This window comes from Aotus nancymaae, unplaced genomic scaffold, assembly GCF_030222135.1.
Source record: "Aotus nancymaae isolate 86718 unplaced genomic scaffold, 86718_ANA_hifiasm-v0.15.2.pri h1tg000348l, whole genome shotgun sequence".
NCBI classification, from domain to species: domain Eukaryota; kingdom Metazoa; phylum Chordata; class Mammalia; order Primates; family Aotidae; genus Aotus; species Aotus nancymaae.
Genome location: NW_026988763.1, coordinates 704,874 through 721,390, shown reverse-complemented (window position 1 = coordinate 721,390; position 16,517 = coordinate 704,874). Strand labels below are relative to the sequence as shown.

Sequence of the window (16,517 nt, the reverse complement as noted above, 5' to 3'; positions counted from 1 at the left end):
AAGCGATTCTCCTGCCTCAGCCTCCTGAGTAGCTAGGACTACAGGCACCTGCCACCACACCCAGCTTATTTTTGTATTTTTAGTAGAGACAGGGTTTTACCATGCTGGCCAGGATAGTCTTCATCTCTTGACCTCGTGATCTACCCATCTCAGCCTCCCAAAGTGCTGGGATTACAGGCTTGAGCCACAATGCCCAGCTGAGTCCCATGTTTTAATAGGAATACTGAATTGATTCCAAATGCATGTGCAGCAATATTGGGAGAAAAAAATATGAAAGAAACAGAAAAGTTATCTTTAACATTTAAAAAGCTTTTATTGTTTTAAAAGCCTTACATAATTCACAGCTATCAGCCCACACACTAAGGAAGTCTCTGTGCATAGGCAGAAGGAGCCATCACTTTGGAGTGGCACCTGTAACTGTGTTTACATTAAAACAGACAGAAGAGTGTAAGAGTGTGTTGTTGCCCTGACAAGGTCTTAGTTGTCCTTGAGTTAACTTGAATTGAGGTGTTTCTTCTTTTGAAAATATGAAGTTTTCTAGTTCTGTAGCAGGAGAGGTGGTATTTTCCTGTCTTTTTTGATGAGGGGTTCAGATGTTACATTACCCCTCATTTCTTCCTTTAGGAGAGGACGGCTTTAGCGCACTCAAGATTAGTTAAATCATCAGGACTCAAAGACCTGTCCTTGGCAGCACTATCTACGTCTCCGTCTTTTCCCATCCTTGAAAAAGCCTAAGAATGTCAAACAGAAAAGAGGTACAATTTTAAAAAGGGTTCCAACTTTTTAACAGTCACCACTGATAATAAGACACACATGCAGACTTCTTTAGGTAGTTCAGTTACAGCTACTTAGGCTGAGGTTTACACTGCCAACTTCTGTCAACTCACTAAGGTAATCTCAGGGCTAGAATTAGATTGCTGGAGAAAAGGGGTCTTGTTTTATTAAGTTACTTAAAAATTAGGTTCCCAAAGATGTCACAGTATTGTGACAGGCTTCTAACAGCAGTATCATCTGTTACCTGTGCACTTACTCCTTAAATGTAATGAACACACACTTTTGCAAAAAGTTAGTTTATTAATCTATTCAAATTCTACCCAATTTGTAGTAATTATATACTCAAAGCAAATTTTAATGAGGCAGGCATCTGCTGGATTGTATTGGAATGTCAATGAAGTCTAATGACTAAAGCATCAAAAGGCACTACTTCACTTGCACATTAATTATGGTAAAAAAGTATTATTTTAAAATACTTCCAGGGTACTACAGAGCATGCCTATTTTAAATGTTCAACCTTGTCAGCTGTAATTTTACTGTGTAATTACCAAAAGTCACAAACCATAAATATTACTTAGTCCCATGAAAGTTATAGAAGTTATCATTTCCAGTAAAATATCATGTACTTCCTGCATCCACTACTTCAGACACGCACACCTCAAACAGTCTAAGTGCAGGTCTCTCGGCTTAGGCACTAATGGTTTGTCTAAAACACCCATGGCACTGACTGCACTGTAGTATACACAGTAGAAAATGACATAAATTTCCAAACTGAGTAATAAAAAATAGTCAAGAGTGGTAAGTGCATTATATAATGATGTCTATTCCCAGACATCATTAGGAATACAATGGTAAGAAATTATTTCTGTAAGCTTCTCTGAAAGGGCAAAGGTTCAAAAGCAAACCATTGAGAATGAATTAAACTTGATTAAAACATAAATATTTATATCAGACGGAGTCTCCCTCTGTTGCTCAAGCTGGAGTTCAGTAGGGTGATCTTGGTTTACTGCAAACTCCGCCTCCCAGAATCAAGCGATTGCCCTGCCTTAGCCTCCCAAGTAGCTGGGACTACAGGCGTGCACCACGACACCCAGCTAATTTTTGTATTTTTAGTAGAGACGGGGTTATACCACATTGACCAGGCTGGTCTCGAACTTGTGTATGCTGTATGCGTGTCACTGTGTGGCATGCCTGAGAAGCCAATTACGAAATTCTATAAAAAAACCAAAACCACAAAAACTAGAGCTGTATCAATGATTACGGTCAGCCGAGAAATACCCTTTACGTGACAAAAAAACCTTTACAAAATACCCTTTACAAAACCAAAAAAAACACTTCTGAGTCAATGTTAAACTTACCAGTAAAAGAGCCTAATTGTAATTACTAAGCTATGGGACATGCACGCAAAAAGCTAAACATAATCTGTGGCTCAAATGAGCCAATCAGATACCTTCCTTAACCTCAACGCAAAAACATGTTGAGTCCCGTTACCTCAAAAATGTCTTGTGTTGTTGATACGACATCCTGCTGACTGTTGTTGGGTCTTGACTCACTCTTCCCGACTTTCTGATCTGTAAAGAGATCCTCCTCCTCTTCCAGGAGAGGGAAGGGACTTGTTTCCTTGGCCGGTTTTGGTTTAGCAGACTGAAAGAGATGGCCGTCACTGCTGGCCTCCCTCAGAGCAGGAAACGTGGGGCTCTTTTCTTTACCTCCCCCTGGAGGGCTGGCAGGATTCTCTGCTATCTTTGCCTTGGGTGTTGTTCTCTCCACGGACTGAGATCCAGTGCCCGCGGAAAAGATGTCCCTAGAGACTTTGCAAAGCTCGGCCTCCCCTCTGGAATGACCCGGAGACTTCGCAAAGGGGCTTCCGTCCACTCCAGGCACAGGACCACCTTCCCAGGGTGCAGTTGCAGCTTCCAGGGCCTCCTCAGTGCTGTCTTCTCCACTGGCTGCTCTGAGCTGTGGCCGATGGCCATTTGGGGAAATGGTACCATCAGCCCACTGCGCAGTGGGTCCCCCGGGGAGGCCCGTGGCCTCAGCCTCGCTTGACTCCTGGGCAGCCAGTCGCCTAGCCGCACGAGTCCGTCGTCTACGCCTCCTCCTCGCCTTGACCCGGCCCTGCAATGGCAAAAAAACACACGCTGATCTGGTGATACGGTGTTCAAACCTACCATGGCAAAGAATCAGTGACTCAAAATATCGTAAGGTTATCTGGCCTACTTCAGTCAAGATGCTATCTAAGAATACACAAGAGGTTATTTCTTAATGATTCCCAAGGAATGAGTTTAACAGCTCCTAGCACTCTAAGACTAAGTCATTCTTAATCCTTTAGCGTTCGCCTCCCCGATTCAAGCGATTGCCCTGCCTTAGCCTCCCAAGTAGCTGGGACTACAGGCGTGCACCACGACACCCAGCTAATTTTTGTATTTTTAGTAGAGACGGGGTTATACCACATTGACCAGGCTGGTCTCGAACTTGTGTATGCTGTATGCGTGTCACTGTGTGGCATGCCTGAGAAGCCAATTACGAAATTCTATAAAAAAACCAAAACCACAAAAACTAGAGCTGTATCAATGATTACGGTCAGCCGAGAAATACCCTTTACGTGACAAAAAAACCTTTACAAAATACCCTTTACAAAACCAAAAAAAAACACTTCTGAGTCAATGTTAAACTTACCAGTAAAAGAGCCTAATTGTAATTACTAAGCTATGGGACATGCACGCAAAAAGCTAAACATAATCTGTGGCTCAAATGAGCCAATCAGATACCTTCCTTAACCTCAACGCAAAAACATGTTGAGTCCCGTTACCTCAAAAATGTCTTGTGTTGTTGATACGACATCCTGCTGACTGTTGTTGGGTCTTGACTCACTCTTCCCGACTTTCTGATCTGTAAAGAGATCCTCCTCCTCTTCCAGGAGAGGGAAGGGACTTGTTTCCTTGGCCGGTTTTGGTTTAGCAGACTGAAAGAGATGGCCGTCACTGCTGGCCTCCCTCAGAGCAGGAAACGTGGGGCTCTTTTCTTTACCTCCCCCTGGAGGGCTGGCAGGATTCTCTGCTATCTTTGCCTTGGGTGTTGTTCTCTCCACGGACTGAGATCCAGTGCCCGCGGAAAAGATGTCCCTAGAGACTTTGCAAAGCTCGGCCTCCCCTCTGGAATGACCCGGAGACTTCGCAAAGGGGCTTCCGTCCACTCCAGGCACAGGACCACCTTCCCAGGGTGCAGTTGCAGCTTCCAGGGCCTCCTCAGTGCTGTCTTCTCCACTGGCTGCTCTGAGCTGTGGCCGATGGCCATTTGGGGAAATGGTACCATCAGCCCACTGCGCAGTGGGTCCCCCGGGGAGGCCCGTGGCCTCAGCCTCGCTTGACTCCTGGGCAGCCAGCCGCCTAGCCGCACGAGTCCGTCGTCTACGCCTCCTCCTCGCCTTGACCCGGCCCTGCAATGGCAAAAAAACACACGCTGATCTGGTGATACGGTGTTCAAACCTACCATGGCAAAGAATCAGTGACTCAAAATATCGTAAGGTTATCTGGCCTACTTCAGTCAAGATGCTATCTAAGAATACACAAGAGGTTATTTCTTAATGATTCCCAAGGAATGAGTTTAACAGCTCCTAGCACTCTAAGACTAAGTCATTCTTAATCCTTTAGCGTTCGCCTCCCCGATTCAAGCGATTGCCCTGCCTTAGCCTCCCAAGTAGCTGGGACTACAGGCGTGCACCACGACACCCAGCTAATTTTTGTATTTTTAGTAGAGACGGGGTTATACCACATTGACCAGGCTGGTCTCGAACTTGTGTATGCTGTATGCGTGTCACTGTGTGGCATGCCTGAGAAGCCAATTACGAAATTCTATAAAAAAACCAAAACCACAAAAACTAGAGCTGTATCAATGATTACGGTCAGCCGAGAAATACCCTTTACGTGACAAAAAAACCTTTACAAAATACCCTTTACAAAACCAAAAAAAAACACTTCTGAGTCAATGTTAAACTTACCAGTAAAAGAGCCTAATTGTAATTACTAAGCTATGGGACATGCACGCAAAAAGCTAAACATAATCTGTGGCTCAAATGAGCCAATCAGATACCTTCCTTAACCTCAACGCAAAAACATGTTGAGTCCCGTTACCTCAAAAATGTCTTGTGTTGTTGATACGACATCCTGCTGACTGTTGTTGGGTCTTGACTCACTCTTCCCGACTTTCTGATCTGTAAAGAGATCCTCCTCCTCTTCCAGGAGAGGGAAGGGACTTGTTTCCTTGGCCGGTTTTGGTTTAGCAGACTGAAAGAGATGGCCGTCACTGCTGGCCTCCCTCAGAGCAGGAAACGTGGGGCTCTTTTCTTTACCTCCCCCTGGAGGGCTGGCAGGATTCTCTGCTATCTTTGCCTTGGGTGTTGTTCTCTCCACGGACTGAGATCCAGTGCCCGCGGAAAAGATGTCCCTAGAGACTTTGCAAAGCTCGGCCTCCCCTCTGGAATGACCCGGAGACTTCGCAAAGGGGCTTCCGTCCACTCCAGGCACAGGACCACCTTCCCAGGGTGCAGTTGCAGCTTCCAGGGCCTCCTCAGTGCTGTCTTCTCCACTGGCTGCTCTGAGCTGTGGCCGATGGCCATTTGGGGAAATGGTACCATCAGCCCACTGCGCAGTGGGTCCCCCGGGGAGGCCCGTGGCCTCAGCCTCGCTTGACTCCTGGGCAGCCAGTCGCCTAGCCGCACGAGTCCGTCGTCTACGCCTCCTCCTCGCCTTGACCCGGCCCTGCAATGGCAAAAAAACACACGCTGATCTGGTGATACGGTGTTCAAACCTACCATGGCAAAGAATCAGTGACTCAAAATATCGTAAGGTTATCTGGCCTACTTCAGTCAAGATGCTATCTAACAATACACAAGAGGTTATTTCTTAATGATTCCCAAGGAATGAGTTTAACAGCTCCTAGCACTCTAAGACTAAGTCATTCTTAATCCTTTAGCGTTCGCCTCCCCGATTCAAGCGATTGCCCTGCCTTAGCCTCCCAAGTAGCTGGGACTACAGGCGTGCACCACGACACCCAGCTAATTTTTGTATTTTTAGTAGAGACGGGGTTATACCACATTGACCAGGCTGGTCTCGAACTTGTGTATGCTGTATGCGTGTCACTGTGTGGCATGCCTGAGAAGCCAATTACGAAATTCTATAAAAAAACCAAAACCACAAAAACTAGAGCTGTATCAATGATTACGGTCAGCCGAGAAATACCCTTTACGTGACAAAAAAACCTTTACAAAATACCCTTTACAAAACCAAAAAAAAACACTTCTGAGTCAATGTTAAACTTACCAGTAAAAGAGCCTAATTGTAATTACTAAGCTATGGGACATGCACGCAAAAAGCTAAACATAATCTGTGGCTCAAATGAGCCAATCAGATACCTTCCTTAACCTCAACGCAAAAACATGTTGAGTCCCGTTACCTCAAAAATGTCTTGTGTTGTTGATACGACATCCTGCTGACTGTTGTTGGGTCTTGACTCACTCTTCCCGACTTTCTGATCTGTAAAGAGATCCTCCTCCTCTTCCAGGAGAGGGAAGGGACTTGTTTCCTTGGCCGGTTTTGGTTTAGCAGACTGAAAGAGATGGCCGTCACTGCTGGCCTCCCTCAGAGCAGGAAACGTGGGGCTCTTTTCTTTACCTCCCCCTGGAGGGCTGGCAGGATTCTCTGCTATCTTTGCCTTGGGTGTTGTTCTCTCCACGGACTGAGATCCAGTGCCCGCGGAAAAGATGTCCCTAGAGACTTTGCAAAGCTCGGCCTCCCCTCTGGAATGACCCGGAGACTTCGCAAAGGGGCTTCCGTCCACTCCAGGCACAGGACCACCTTCCCAGGGTGCAGTTGCAGCTTCCAGGGCCTCCTCAGTGCTGTCTTCTCCACTGGCTGCTCTGAGCTGTGGCCGATGGCCATTTGGGGAAATGGTACCATCAGCCCACTGCGCAGTGGGTCCCCCGGGGAGGCCCGTGGCCTCAGCCTCGCTTGACTCCTGGGCAGCCAGTCGCCTAGCCGCACGAGTCCGTCGTCTACGCCTCCTCCTCGCCTTGACCCGGCCCTGCAATGGCAAAAAAACACACGCTGATCTGGTGATACGGTGTTCAAACCTACCATGGCAAAGAATCAGTGACTCAAAATATCGTAAGGTTATCTGGCCTACTTCAGTCAAGATGCTATCTAACAATACACAAGAGGTTATTTCTTAATGATTCCCAAGGAATGAGTTTAACAGCTCCTAGCACTCTAAGACTAAGTCATTCTTAATCCTTTAGCGTTCGCCTCCCCGATTCAAGCGATTGCCCTGCCTTAGCCTCCCAAGTAGCTGGGACTACAGGCGTGCACCACGACACCCAGCTAATTTTTGTATTTTTAGTAGAGACGGGGTTATACCACATTGACCAGGCTGGTCTCGAACTTGTGTATGCTGTATGCGTGTCACTGTGTGGCATGCCTGAGAAGCCAATTACGAAATTCTATAAAAAAACCAAAACCACAAAAACTAGAGCTGTATCAATGATTACGGTCAGCCGAGAAATACCCTTTACGTGACAAAAAAACCTTTACAAAATACCCTTTACAAAACCAAAAAAAAACACTTCTGAGTCAATGTTAAACTTACCAGTAAAAGAGCCTAATTGTAATTACTAAGCTATGGGACATGCACGCAAAAAGCTAAACATAATCTGTGGCTCAAATGAGCCAATCAGATACCTTCCTTAACCTCAACGCAAAAACATGTTGAGTCCCGTTACCTCAAAAATGTCTTGTGTTGTTGATACGACATCCTGCTGACTGTTGTTGGGTCTTGACTCACTCTTCCCGACTTTCTGATCTGTAAAGAGATCCTCCTCCTCTTCCAGGAGAGGGAAGGGACTTGTTTCCTTGGCCGGTTTTGGTTTAGCAGACTGAAAGAGATGGCCGTCACTGCTGGCCTCCCTCAGAGCAGGAAACGTGGGGCTCTTTTCTTTACCTCCCCCTGGAGGGCTGGCAGGATTCTCTGCTATCTTTGCCTTGGGTGTTGTTCTCTCCACGGACTGAGATCCAGTGCCCGCGGAAAAGATGTCCCTAGAGACTTTGCAAAGCTCGGCCTCCCCTCTGGAATGACCCGGAGACTTCGCAAAGGGGCTTCCGTCCACTCCAGGCACAGGACCACCTTCCCAGGGTGCAGTTGCAGCTTCCAGGGCCTCCTCAGTGCTGTCTTCTCCACTGGCTGCTCTGAGCTGTGGCCGATGGCCATTTGGGGAAATGGTACCATCAGCCCACTGCGCAGTGGGTCCCCCGGGGAGGCCCGTGGCCTCAGCCTCGCTTGACTCCTGGGCAGCCAGCCGCCTAGCCGCACGAGTCCGTCGTCTACGCCTCCTCCTCGCCTTGACCCGGCCCTGCAATGGCAAAAAAACACACGCTGATCTGGTGATACGGTGTTCAAACCTACCATGGCAAAGAATCAGTGACTCAAAATATCGTAAGGTTATCTGGCCTACTTCAGTCAAGATGCTATCTAACAATACACAAGAGGTTATTTCTTAATGATTCCCAAGGAATGAGTTTAACAGCTCCTAGCACTCTAAGACTAAGTCATTCTTAATCCTTTAGCGTTCGCCTCCCCGATTCAAGCGATTGCCCTGCCTTAGCCTCCCAAGTAGCTGGGACTACAGGCGTGCACCACGACACCCAGCTAATTTTTGTATTTTTAGTAGAGACGGGGTTATACCACATTGACCAGGCTGGTCTCGAACTTGTGTATGCTGTATGCGTGTCACTGTGTGGCATGCCTGAGAAGCCAATTACGAAATTCTATAAAAAAACCAAAACCACAAAAACTAGAGCTGTATCAATGATTACGGTCAGCCGAGAAATACCCTTTACGTGACAAAAAAACCTTTACAAAATACCCTTTACAAAACCAAAAAAAAACACTTCTGAGTCAATGTTAAACTTACCAGTAAAAGAGCCTAATTGTAATTACTAAGCTATGGGACATGCACGCAAAAAGCTAAACATAATCTGTGGCTCAAATGAGCCAATCAGATACCTTCCTTAACCTCAACGCAAAAACATGTTGAGTCCCGTTACCTCAAAAATGTCTTGTGTTGTTGATACGACATCCTGCTGACTGTTGTTGGGTCTTGACTCACTCTTCCCGACTTTCTGATCTGTAAAGAGATCCTCCTCCTCTTCCAGGAGAGGGAAGGGACTTGTTTCCTTGGCCGGTTTTGGTTTAGCAGACTGAAAGAGATGGCCGTCACTGCTGGCCTCCCTCAGAGCAGGAAACGTGGGGCTCTTTTCTTTACCTCCCCCTGGAGGGCTGGCAGGATTCTCTGCTATCTTTGCCTTGGGTGTTGTTCTCTCCACGGACTGAGATCCAGTGCCCGCGGAAAAGATGTCCCTAGAGACTTTGCAAAGCTCGGCCTCCCCTCTGGAATGACCCGGAGACTTCGCAAAGGGGCTTCCGTCCACTCCAGGCACAGGACCACCTTCCCAGGGTGCAGTTGCAGCTTCCAGGGCCTCCTCAGTGCTGTCTTCTCCACTGGCTGCTCTGAGCTGTGGCCGATGGCCATTTGGGGAAATGGTACCATCAGCCCACTGCGCAGTGGGTCCCCCGGGGAGGCCCGTGGCCTCAGCCTCGCTTGACTCCTGGGCAGCCAGCCGCCTAGCCGCACGAGTCCGTCGTCTACGCCTCCTCCTCGCCTTGACCCGGCCCTGCAATGGCAAAAAAACACACGCTGATCTGGTGATACGGTGTTCAAACCTACCATGGCAAAGAATCAGTGACTCAAAATATCGTAAGGTTATCTGGCCTACTTCAGTCAAGATGCTATCTAAGAATACACAAGAGGTTATTTCTTAATGATTCCCAAGGAATGAGTTTAACAGCTCCTAGCACTCTAAGACTAAGTCATTCTTAATCCTTTAGCGTTCGCCATTTTTTAATCTTTCCAGGGCCGTTTCAGTTCCGTTTCAGAGAAAAAGCTTCATTTGTTGCTGGAAACCTGGAGAGTAGGCACGTTGCTGCTATGTTTCTCAGAACCCCTCCCTTGGCCCCTACTGTGCCCTCAATATAAACCTGGGTATCTTTCAAAACAAGAAGGAATCAGGGGGAATTCTGGTGCTAACTTTTGTTGGGGGGCTAGTCTAAATTCAGCCTCCAGGAGCAGGGAGAAATGTAAGACAATAAAAACAGGTAATCTAAGGTGCTGTTTTCTTCAAGTCACTAAATTCAAATGTTAAATATTCCACATAAGAAATATGGCTTAGAAATCAGAACTTTTAATATAGTCTCAAAACATGAATCACTTAGTAGCAATGACCCAGCAATAGTTTATGATATTTTCCAAAATACACAAACAAGTGGAATTTTGAGAAGCTACGCTCCACTTTGAGCAAAGTATGATTACGTTTGCCAACTTCAGGGGAATTTCATAATTTCATTTGCCAATTGAAACTTGACCAAAAAAAAAAAAGCCAATAAAAAATGTAATAAAAGGAAGGATGTTTTATTTTCTACAAGGAAACAGATCTGGAAACATCTGAAATGAATCTGTTTGCCAGGGTTAGGTCATTCTGTCCTGTCACTTACTTGGAGATCAGCTAAGGATTTTGAGAGAAGGGAGAAAGAAAAAAAAAGGTTACTACTAGTAAAAAAACTCTGTCTCAAGAAAAAAAATGTTACTACTAGTAACTTTCATAAGCTAGTTTACTGTTCATTACTAGCTTACAGAACTACGATTGATTTTCACATACTGATCTTACATCCTGCAATCTTAATAAATTTAGTTAGTTCCAATAGTCTTTTTGTAGATTCCTTAAGATGTTCTATATAAAAGATCACACCATCTGCAGATACAGATTGCTTTACTTTACTTCTTCTTTCCAATCTGAATGCCTTTTCTTCATTTTCTCACCTAAGTGCCCTGCTTAGAATCCCCAGTACGAGGTTGACTAGAATTGCCTAGAGTGGACATCATTGTGTAATTCATGATCTTAGGATTGAAAAGCATGCACTCTCTCACCATTAAGTATGATATCAGCTGTGCGATTTTACAGATGCCCTTTATTGAGTTCATTAATTTCCCTCCTATGCCTAATTTACTGAGTGCTTTTTATCATGAAAAGGTTTGGATTTTATTAAATGCTTTTTCTGCATCTGTTGAGATGATCATGTACCTTTTAATTCTGTATTTTATTGATACAGTGTATTATATCATCTGTATTGATATAACATCAGTTGATTTTTAGACGTCACTTGTCATGGTGTGCAATCCTTTTTACATTTTTGCTGGATTGGGTTTAGTAGTATTTTGTTGAGGATTTCGGCATCTACATTCATAAAGGGTATCTGTAGTTTTCTGGTAATGTCTCTGCCTAGTTTTAATATCAGGGTCATACTAATCTCACAGAATGACCATCACCTATTTTTATTAATACAATTTATTGGAACACAGTCATGCCCAACCATCTTCATCTTTCCTAGGGCTGCTTTCATGCTATCAATGTCAGAGCTAGGCAGTTATGAGAGAGCCCGTATGATCTACAAAAGCTAAAATAGTCATTAAGAGACCCTTTACAGAAAGAGTTTGTTGACATCCGATCAGTATGAAACGTCCATCTACAACACATATTTCTTAAAGTGAATGTTAGAAATACTTAACTGTACAGATTCAGCCTAATTTCTTTTTCCTGTTGCTTATATCCCATAACTGGTCAAGGGGCAAAGCTTTGCTAGAAGGAACAACAAGGTCTGTAAATTCCAGAAGAGGTGGGTAAAATTCTAATCCCCTATCCTAACATTGCTACTTGAGGTAAGAGTTCTTGATTAAGATTCCCAAATACATAAATGACTGCAGAGAATCATTAACATGCTGCACTGAAGGCTAAGATTCCTTTAGTAACTCACATGACAGAATGATCACCATGAGATGAGAGTCTTTTATCTCGTCTAGAGATTTGAACCACTACTGCTTTTTGCTCACCTTTCCTACTTCTTTCTGTGGAGCTTGGATAGTGTTTTGATCTTCCATTTTATCATCTTCCTCATCAAACAAGCTAAGAACAGCTCTGGTTCTAGCCTTGGTTCCTTTGTCCAATGGGGATGATGAAGAAAATAAATCAGAATGTTTGACTGCTTCCTGAGCAGATCTAGTCAAAAGTCCTTCCTGAAAATGAAAATAATAAGGGAAAGAAAATAAGTAACACTTGGAAATGCAAATCCTACATGGAGCCTGCCAAGCTTCTCATTAATTCAGTAACTGCCACATTTGCATGATTCAAGGCACAGTCAATCACATTTGCTCCCAAGTAACAAAACACTGAGGTCAGTTCTTGATTGGCTGCTCCAAGAGACAGTTTTATACAATCATCCATAGCCAAAGATCATTTTTCCAAGCAGTTTAAGACCATGGGTCCCTCTCTGCTACCAAGTGACAGGACAGCTATAATCCTGATGCACATTGGTTGCTCTGGAGCTACGAAGAACTTCTAAGTGGCAAAGATAACACAAATGCCAATCATTGGGAGTGGACCATGAATTCCTAGCATTTAATACATAAGCTCCAAGGAGGAAATCTAAAGGGCAAAATCAGACCCTTGAATTGCAGAAGGCTTTACACTGTATATGCAATTCAAGAAGAACCTCTCAAGTAATTCTAAAAGGCAACATTCATTCATTCAACAGGTAGCACATTTCAGGTAAGAAACGATTGATTATGAGGTACATTCCGATTTCAGAGTACCCAAACTATTCAAAAAATGCTCCTTTGAAGAAATACATAATTTATAACATAGTGCGTACCATGTGCAAGGTAATATGCCAAGTACTACAGATAAAATGGTGAGCAAAACAAACCTGGCCCAATCTGCAAGGGGCTTACACTCAGTGAGGGAGAAGGCAGCACAGCAACCAGCCAGTCAAGTGTGGACCACAATTGGAATAGGACTGGGGTCCTCACACAGCCACTGGGAAGAGAATGTCATGCAGGAACACAAGTACAAATAAAATGCTCGTATCACTGTAGCTCCAAGGAGCCTCAGCAGGAAATGCAAATGCAACGCTCTTCACACAGGCTCTGGGAGATACTAGACCTAAGCAGCTGGACACACAGCATATAAGAAAAGTTAGAGAAAGAGAGGAGGCCTATAGAGACTGCAGGAAACCACACGGCTGAATGGCCAAGCATGGCCAGCAGCATTACCCACAGGCTTCCTGCAAAAGATGGCAGACTGTCCAGGACACGAAAGCTAGTGTTTTAGAAAGAGTACAAATTTTAGTCTACTCTGTAATTCCTTGCCAACACCATCTGAAAGTAAAAGGATGCTGGGCCAGGCATGGTGGCTCACACCTGCAATCCCAGCACTCTGGGAGGCGGATCACAAGGTCAAGAGATCGAGACCATCCTGGCCAACATGGTGAAACCCCGTCTCTACTAAAAACATGAAAATTAGCCGGTCATGGTGGCGCACACCTGTAGTCCCAGCTGCTCAGGAGGCTGAGACAGGAGAATCTCAAACCCGGGAGGTAGAGGTTGCAGTGAGCCCAGATCTCATCACTGCACTCCGGCCTAGTGACAGAGTGAGACTTCGTCTCAAAAAACAAAAAATGTAAAAGGATGCTAACTAACAACTCCTTAAAACTGACTGACTTTTTTTTTTTGAGACGGAGTCTTGCTCTTTTGCCAGGCCGGAGTGCAGTGGCATGATCTCGGCTCACTGCAACTTCCGTCTCCCGGATTCAAGCGATTCTCCTGCCTCAGCCTCCTGAGTAGCTGCGACTACAGGTGTGCGCCACCACACCTGGCTAATTTTTTGTATTTCGGTACACATGGGGTTTCACCATGGCCAGCATGGTCTCAATATCCTGACCTCATGATCTGCCTGCCTCAGCCTCCCATAGTGCTGGGATTACAGGCGTGAGCCACCATGCCCAGCCTAAAACTGACATTTAAATTCAAGTACAGCTGGGGACCAAAGGAGAACCAAGGGTAACAGGAACGCTGCACAGAAGAGAACAAGTTAGAAAGGCAATGATGCCATGACATGACAGTAACTGCAGAGACAGTGGCAGCCACACCGCAGCGTACATGTGTCCTGTAGAAGGACCAGGAGGAAAGGCCCTGCAGAGGCTTCCTGCACCAGGGGGACACAGACTCCTTGTCTGTGTTTTCAAATCGGCCTACAAATATGCCATTTATTTTCTGTGGTCAAAAAACTTAAGGGGTTGTGTGTGTTTAAAACAACACATGAGAGACAAATGTATTCAAGTATACAAGAGAAAAAAGTCCACCTTTTCTGACTCGGCCACATCAGTTCTCCCAAATTCTGATGATTCCTTGGCACTCTCAACCTTCTTATCCACAGGCTTCCCTCCAAGTGTTGCCTCCTTCTCTTCTTCATTGCTAAACAGCAAAAGTGGTGCCTCAGAGACGATCTCTTTTTTCTACCAAAAGAAGAGCACACAACATCCACAACAATAAAAAAGTGTGTCTAATGAGCATGGCCATATTCAGAACAAGCCCAAACCATCCTCTTAGGGCTTCAGCTAAATGTGGTGGTGGAAGAGAAGACAGGATAGTGAAGACGGCACCAAAAGGGAGAAGCAACAAATATCACCACCCGGGACTTATGGACAGGGTACTTCATGCATCACCTGCATCGGTCTACTTGTGTCTGTCAACCCCTACGCCTCCCTCATTCAGATCCTTACCTCTGCCATCAGACGATTATGAGTCTCTCTCTCTGTCTCACTCCTGTGATATTTCAACTAGAAGACATCATCCAGAGTTGTCTTGATAAAACACAACTACTGGATCATGTCCTCTCCCACCCGAAACCTGCACTCCTTGAAGCAAATGACACTCAGCAGACACCCCATTCTTCCCTCTACTCATGTGCTTGCTATTCCTTAAAGTCACTGCAAACTTTCAAACTTCCATACCACACTGCCCTCAATGTCCGTAGAAACAAATCTTCCTCATCCTTCAAGCCCTGCTCAGACATCACGCACGGTCTTTCTGTTCCCATCAGTTGCTTTGTTGAATAAACATAGTATTTATCTCTCCACCTGACCCTTCCTTGACTTTCTTCCTAACTAACTGCTAGCACACATCTGTTTATCCGTTCATCTGAAAGGACTACACACTGTATTTCCGTGGCCAGTCCCAGCGTTTTACACCAACTGAGTGCTCAATACAAGTCTGCAAGCACTTGAGCCCATTTCTCATCTCATCTTATCAGGGAGGCAGGAATTTGAGGGACTAGGAAACTGAGGTTCATGACTGACCTGGAATTCATGGCATCTTTGGGGCAAGTGACTTATCAACAAGTTCTTGAGAAAAAAACTAAAGCTCTACTATAGTATAGTATAGATACAAATCTTACCATATGACACGAGAAAGTGTGCTTTGAGGCAATGCCTAAATCAAGTTCGGAAGGCAGATTTGGGAAACTAAGGAAGGGCACTGCTCATCATGATTTTAAAATGTGATGAAAGAAGAATGAACAGAGCAAGGGGATTTTCAGTTATTGTCAGGAAGAGATCATTCAAGTGCAAAACCATTTGAACTGGAAGATCATGAAGAATTTCAGAAGAGATCAGGCAACACTGAAGTGATTGAAGGAAAAGGCTTTTGTGGAACACGCTGCACTCACTGAAAACTATATAAAAATTCAATACAACTAGTTGATAAGGGAGATTTTTTAAAAAGAGACTTAAGTACGGCATATCATATTCTTCCTTCATGTATAACTAAGGTCCTAAACCACAGAAAATGCTACCCAAAATACTAGTTTTAATTTTCTTGAAAACAAGCTAACTCCTCATCCTTGTCATGAAGTTTATTTTCTGTTTTTCTTTTTTTTGAGACGGAGTCTCGCCCTGTTCCCCAGGCTGGAGTGCAGTGGCACAATCTCGGCTCATTGCAACCTCCATCTCCCAGGTTCAAGCAATTCTGCTGCCTCAGCCCCCCCGGTAGCTGGGATTACAGGCGTGCATCACCACACCCAGCTAATTTTTGTATTTTTAGTAGAGATGAGTTTCACTATGTTGGCCAGTCTGATCTCACACTCCTGACCTCAGGTGATCCATCTGCCTCAGCCTCCCAAAGTGCTGGGATTACAGGCGTGAGCCACCATGCCTGCCCAAATTTACTTTCTTGATAGGTATCAGAAAATAAGGAAAGTATGAAGAAAAAAAATGTAATGGTCTAAAATGGCTGCATCTTGGCCACATGGGTAACAGAAACTGGGCCTATGAATGAAAGCTGAACCTCACCTGCAAGGCCAGAGCCTGTCAAATACCTCCCTGACATGTACCGATTACAACCTGCCTATAGGATGAAACACAAAGGCAGCACAGAATCAACCATCCCTCTCCTGACCCTGAGTCCCCCTACGTACTCATTAGGGTAAAAGGCTAATGAGTAAAATACGTTAACCACCTATTTACTTTATCTTATATACAGTGTCACTGAGCACCAATCAGAACTGCTGAGGATGTCACCTTTGTTTCACTGCCCCCTTCTTCCATTTTCTATGTAACAGAAATGTATACATGCCGTGTCTTGTGTGGCCCACTCCGGGACACGTTCTCAGTTTGTGCAGATCTCATTCCTGGGCTAGCAGATCACAAGCTTGGCTCAGAACAAAACTCATATTACATTTCTTTAAGTTCTCCTGCTTCTTGTTTAGTCTTTTGGTCAACAGAGAATTATAACTAAGTCACACTTAACT

At 44.9% G+C, this 16,517-nt stretch overlaps 1 protein-coding gene across 1 annotated transcript; it reads right to left on the bottom strand.

The window, feature by feature from the left end:
• Positions 1-288: 288 nt before the first annotated feature.
• LOC135273181 (WASH complex subunit 2-like) lies at positions 289-14,156 on the bottom strand. Its single transcript, XM_064372101.1, has 9 exons — positions 14,074-14,156; positions 11,768-11,950; positions 8,871-9,497; positions 7,550-8,176; positions 6,229-6,855; positions 4,908-5,534; positions 3,587-4,213; positions 2,266-2,892; positions 289-731 (listed from the first exon to the last, which is right to left on the bottom strand). The coding sequence occupies exons 2-9, from the start codon at positions 11,813-11,815 to the stop codon at positions 621-623; spliced, it is 3,921 nt and encodes a 1,306-aa protein (XP_064228171.1). The 5' UTR covers positions 11,816-11,950; positions 14,074-14,156; the 3' UTR covers positions 289-620.
• Between the last annotated feature and the right edge of the window lie 2,361 nt (positions 14,157-16,517).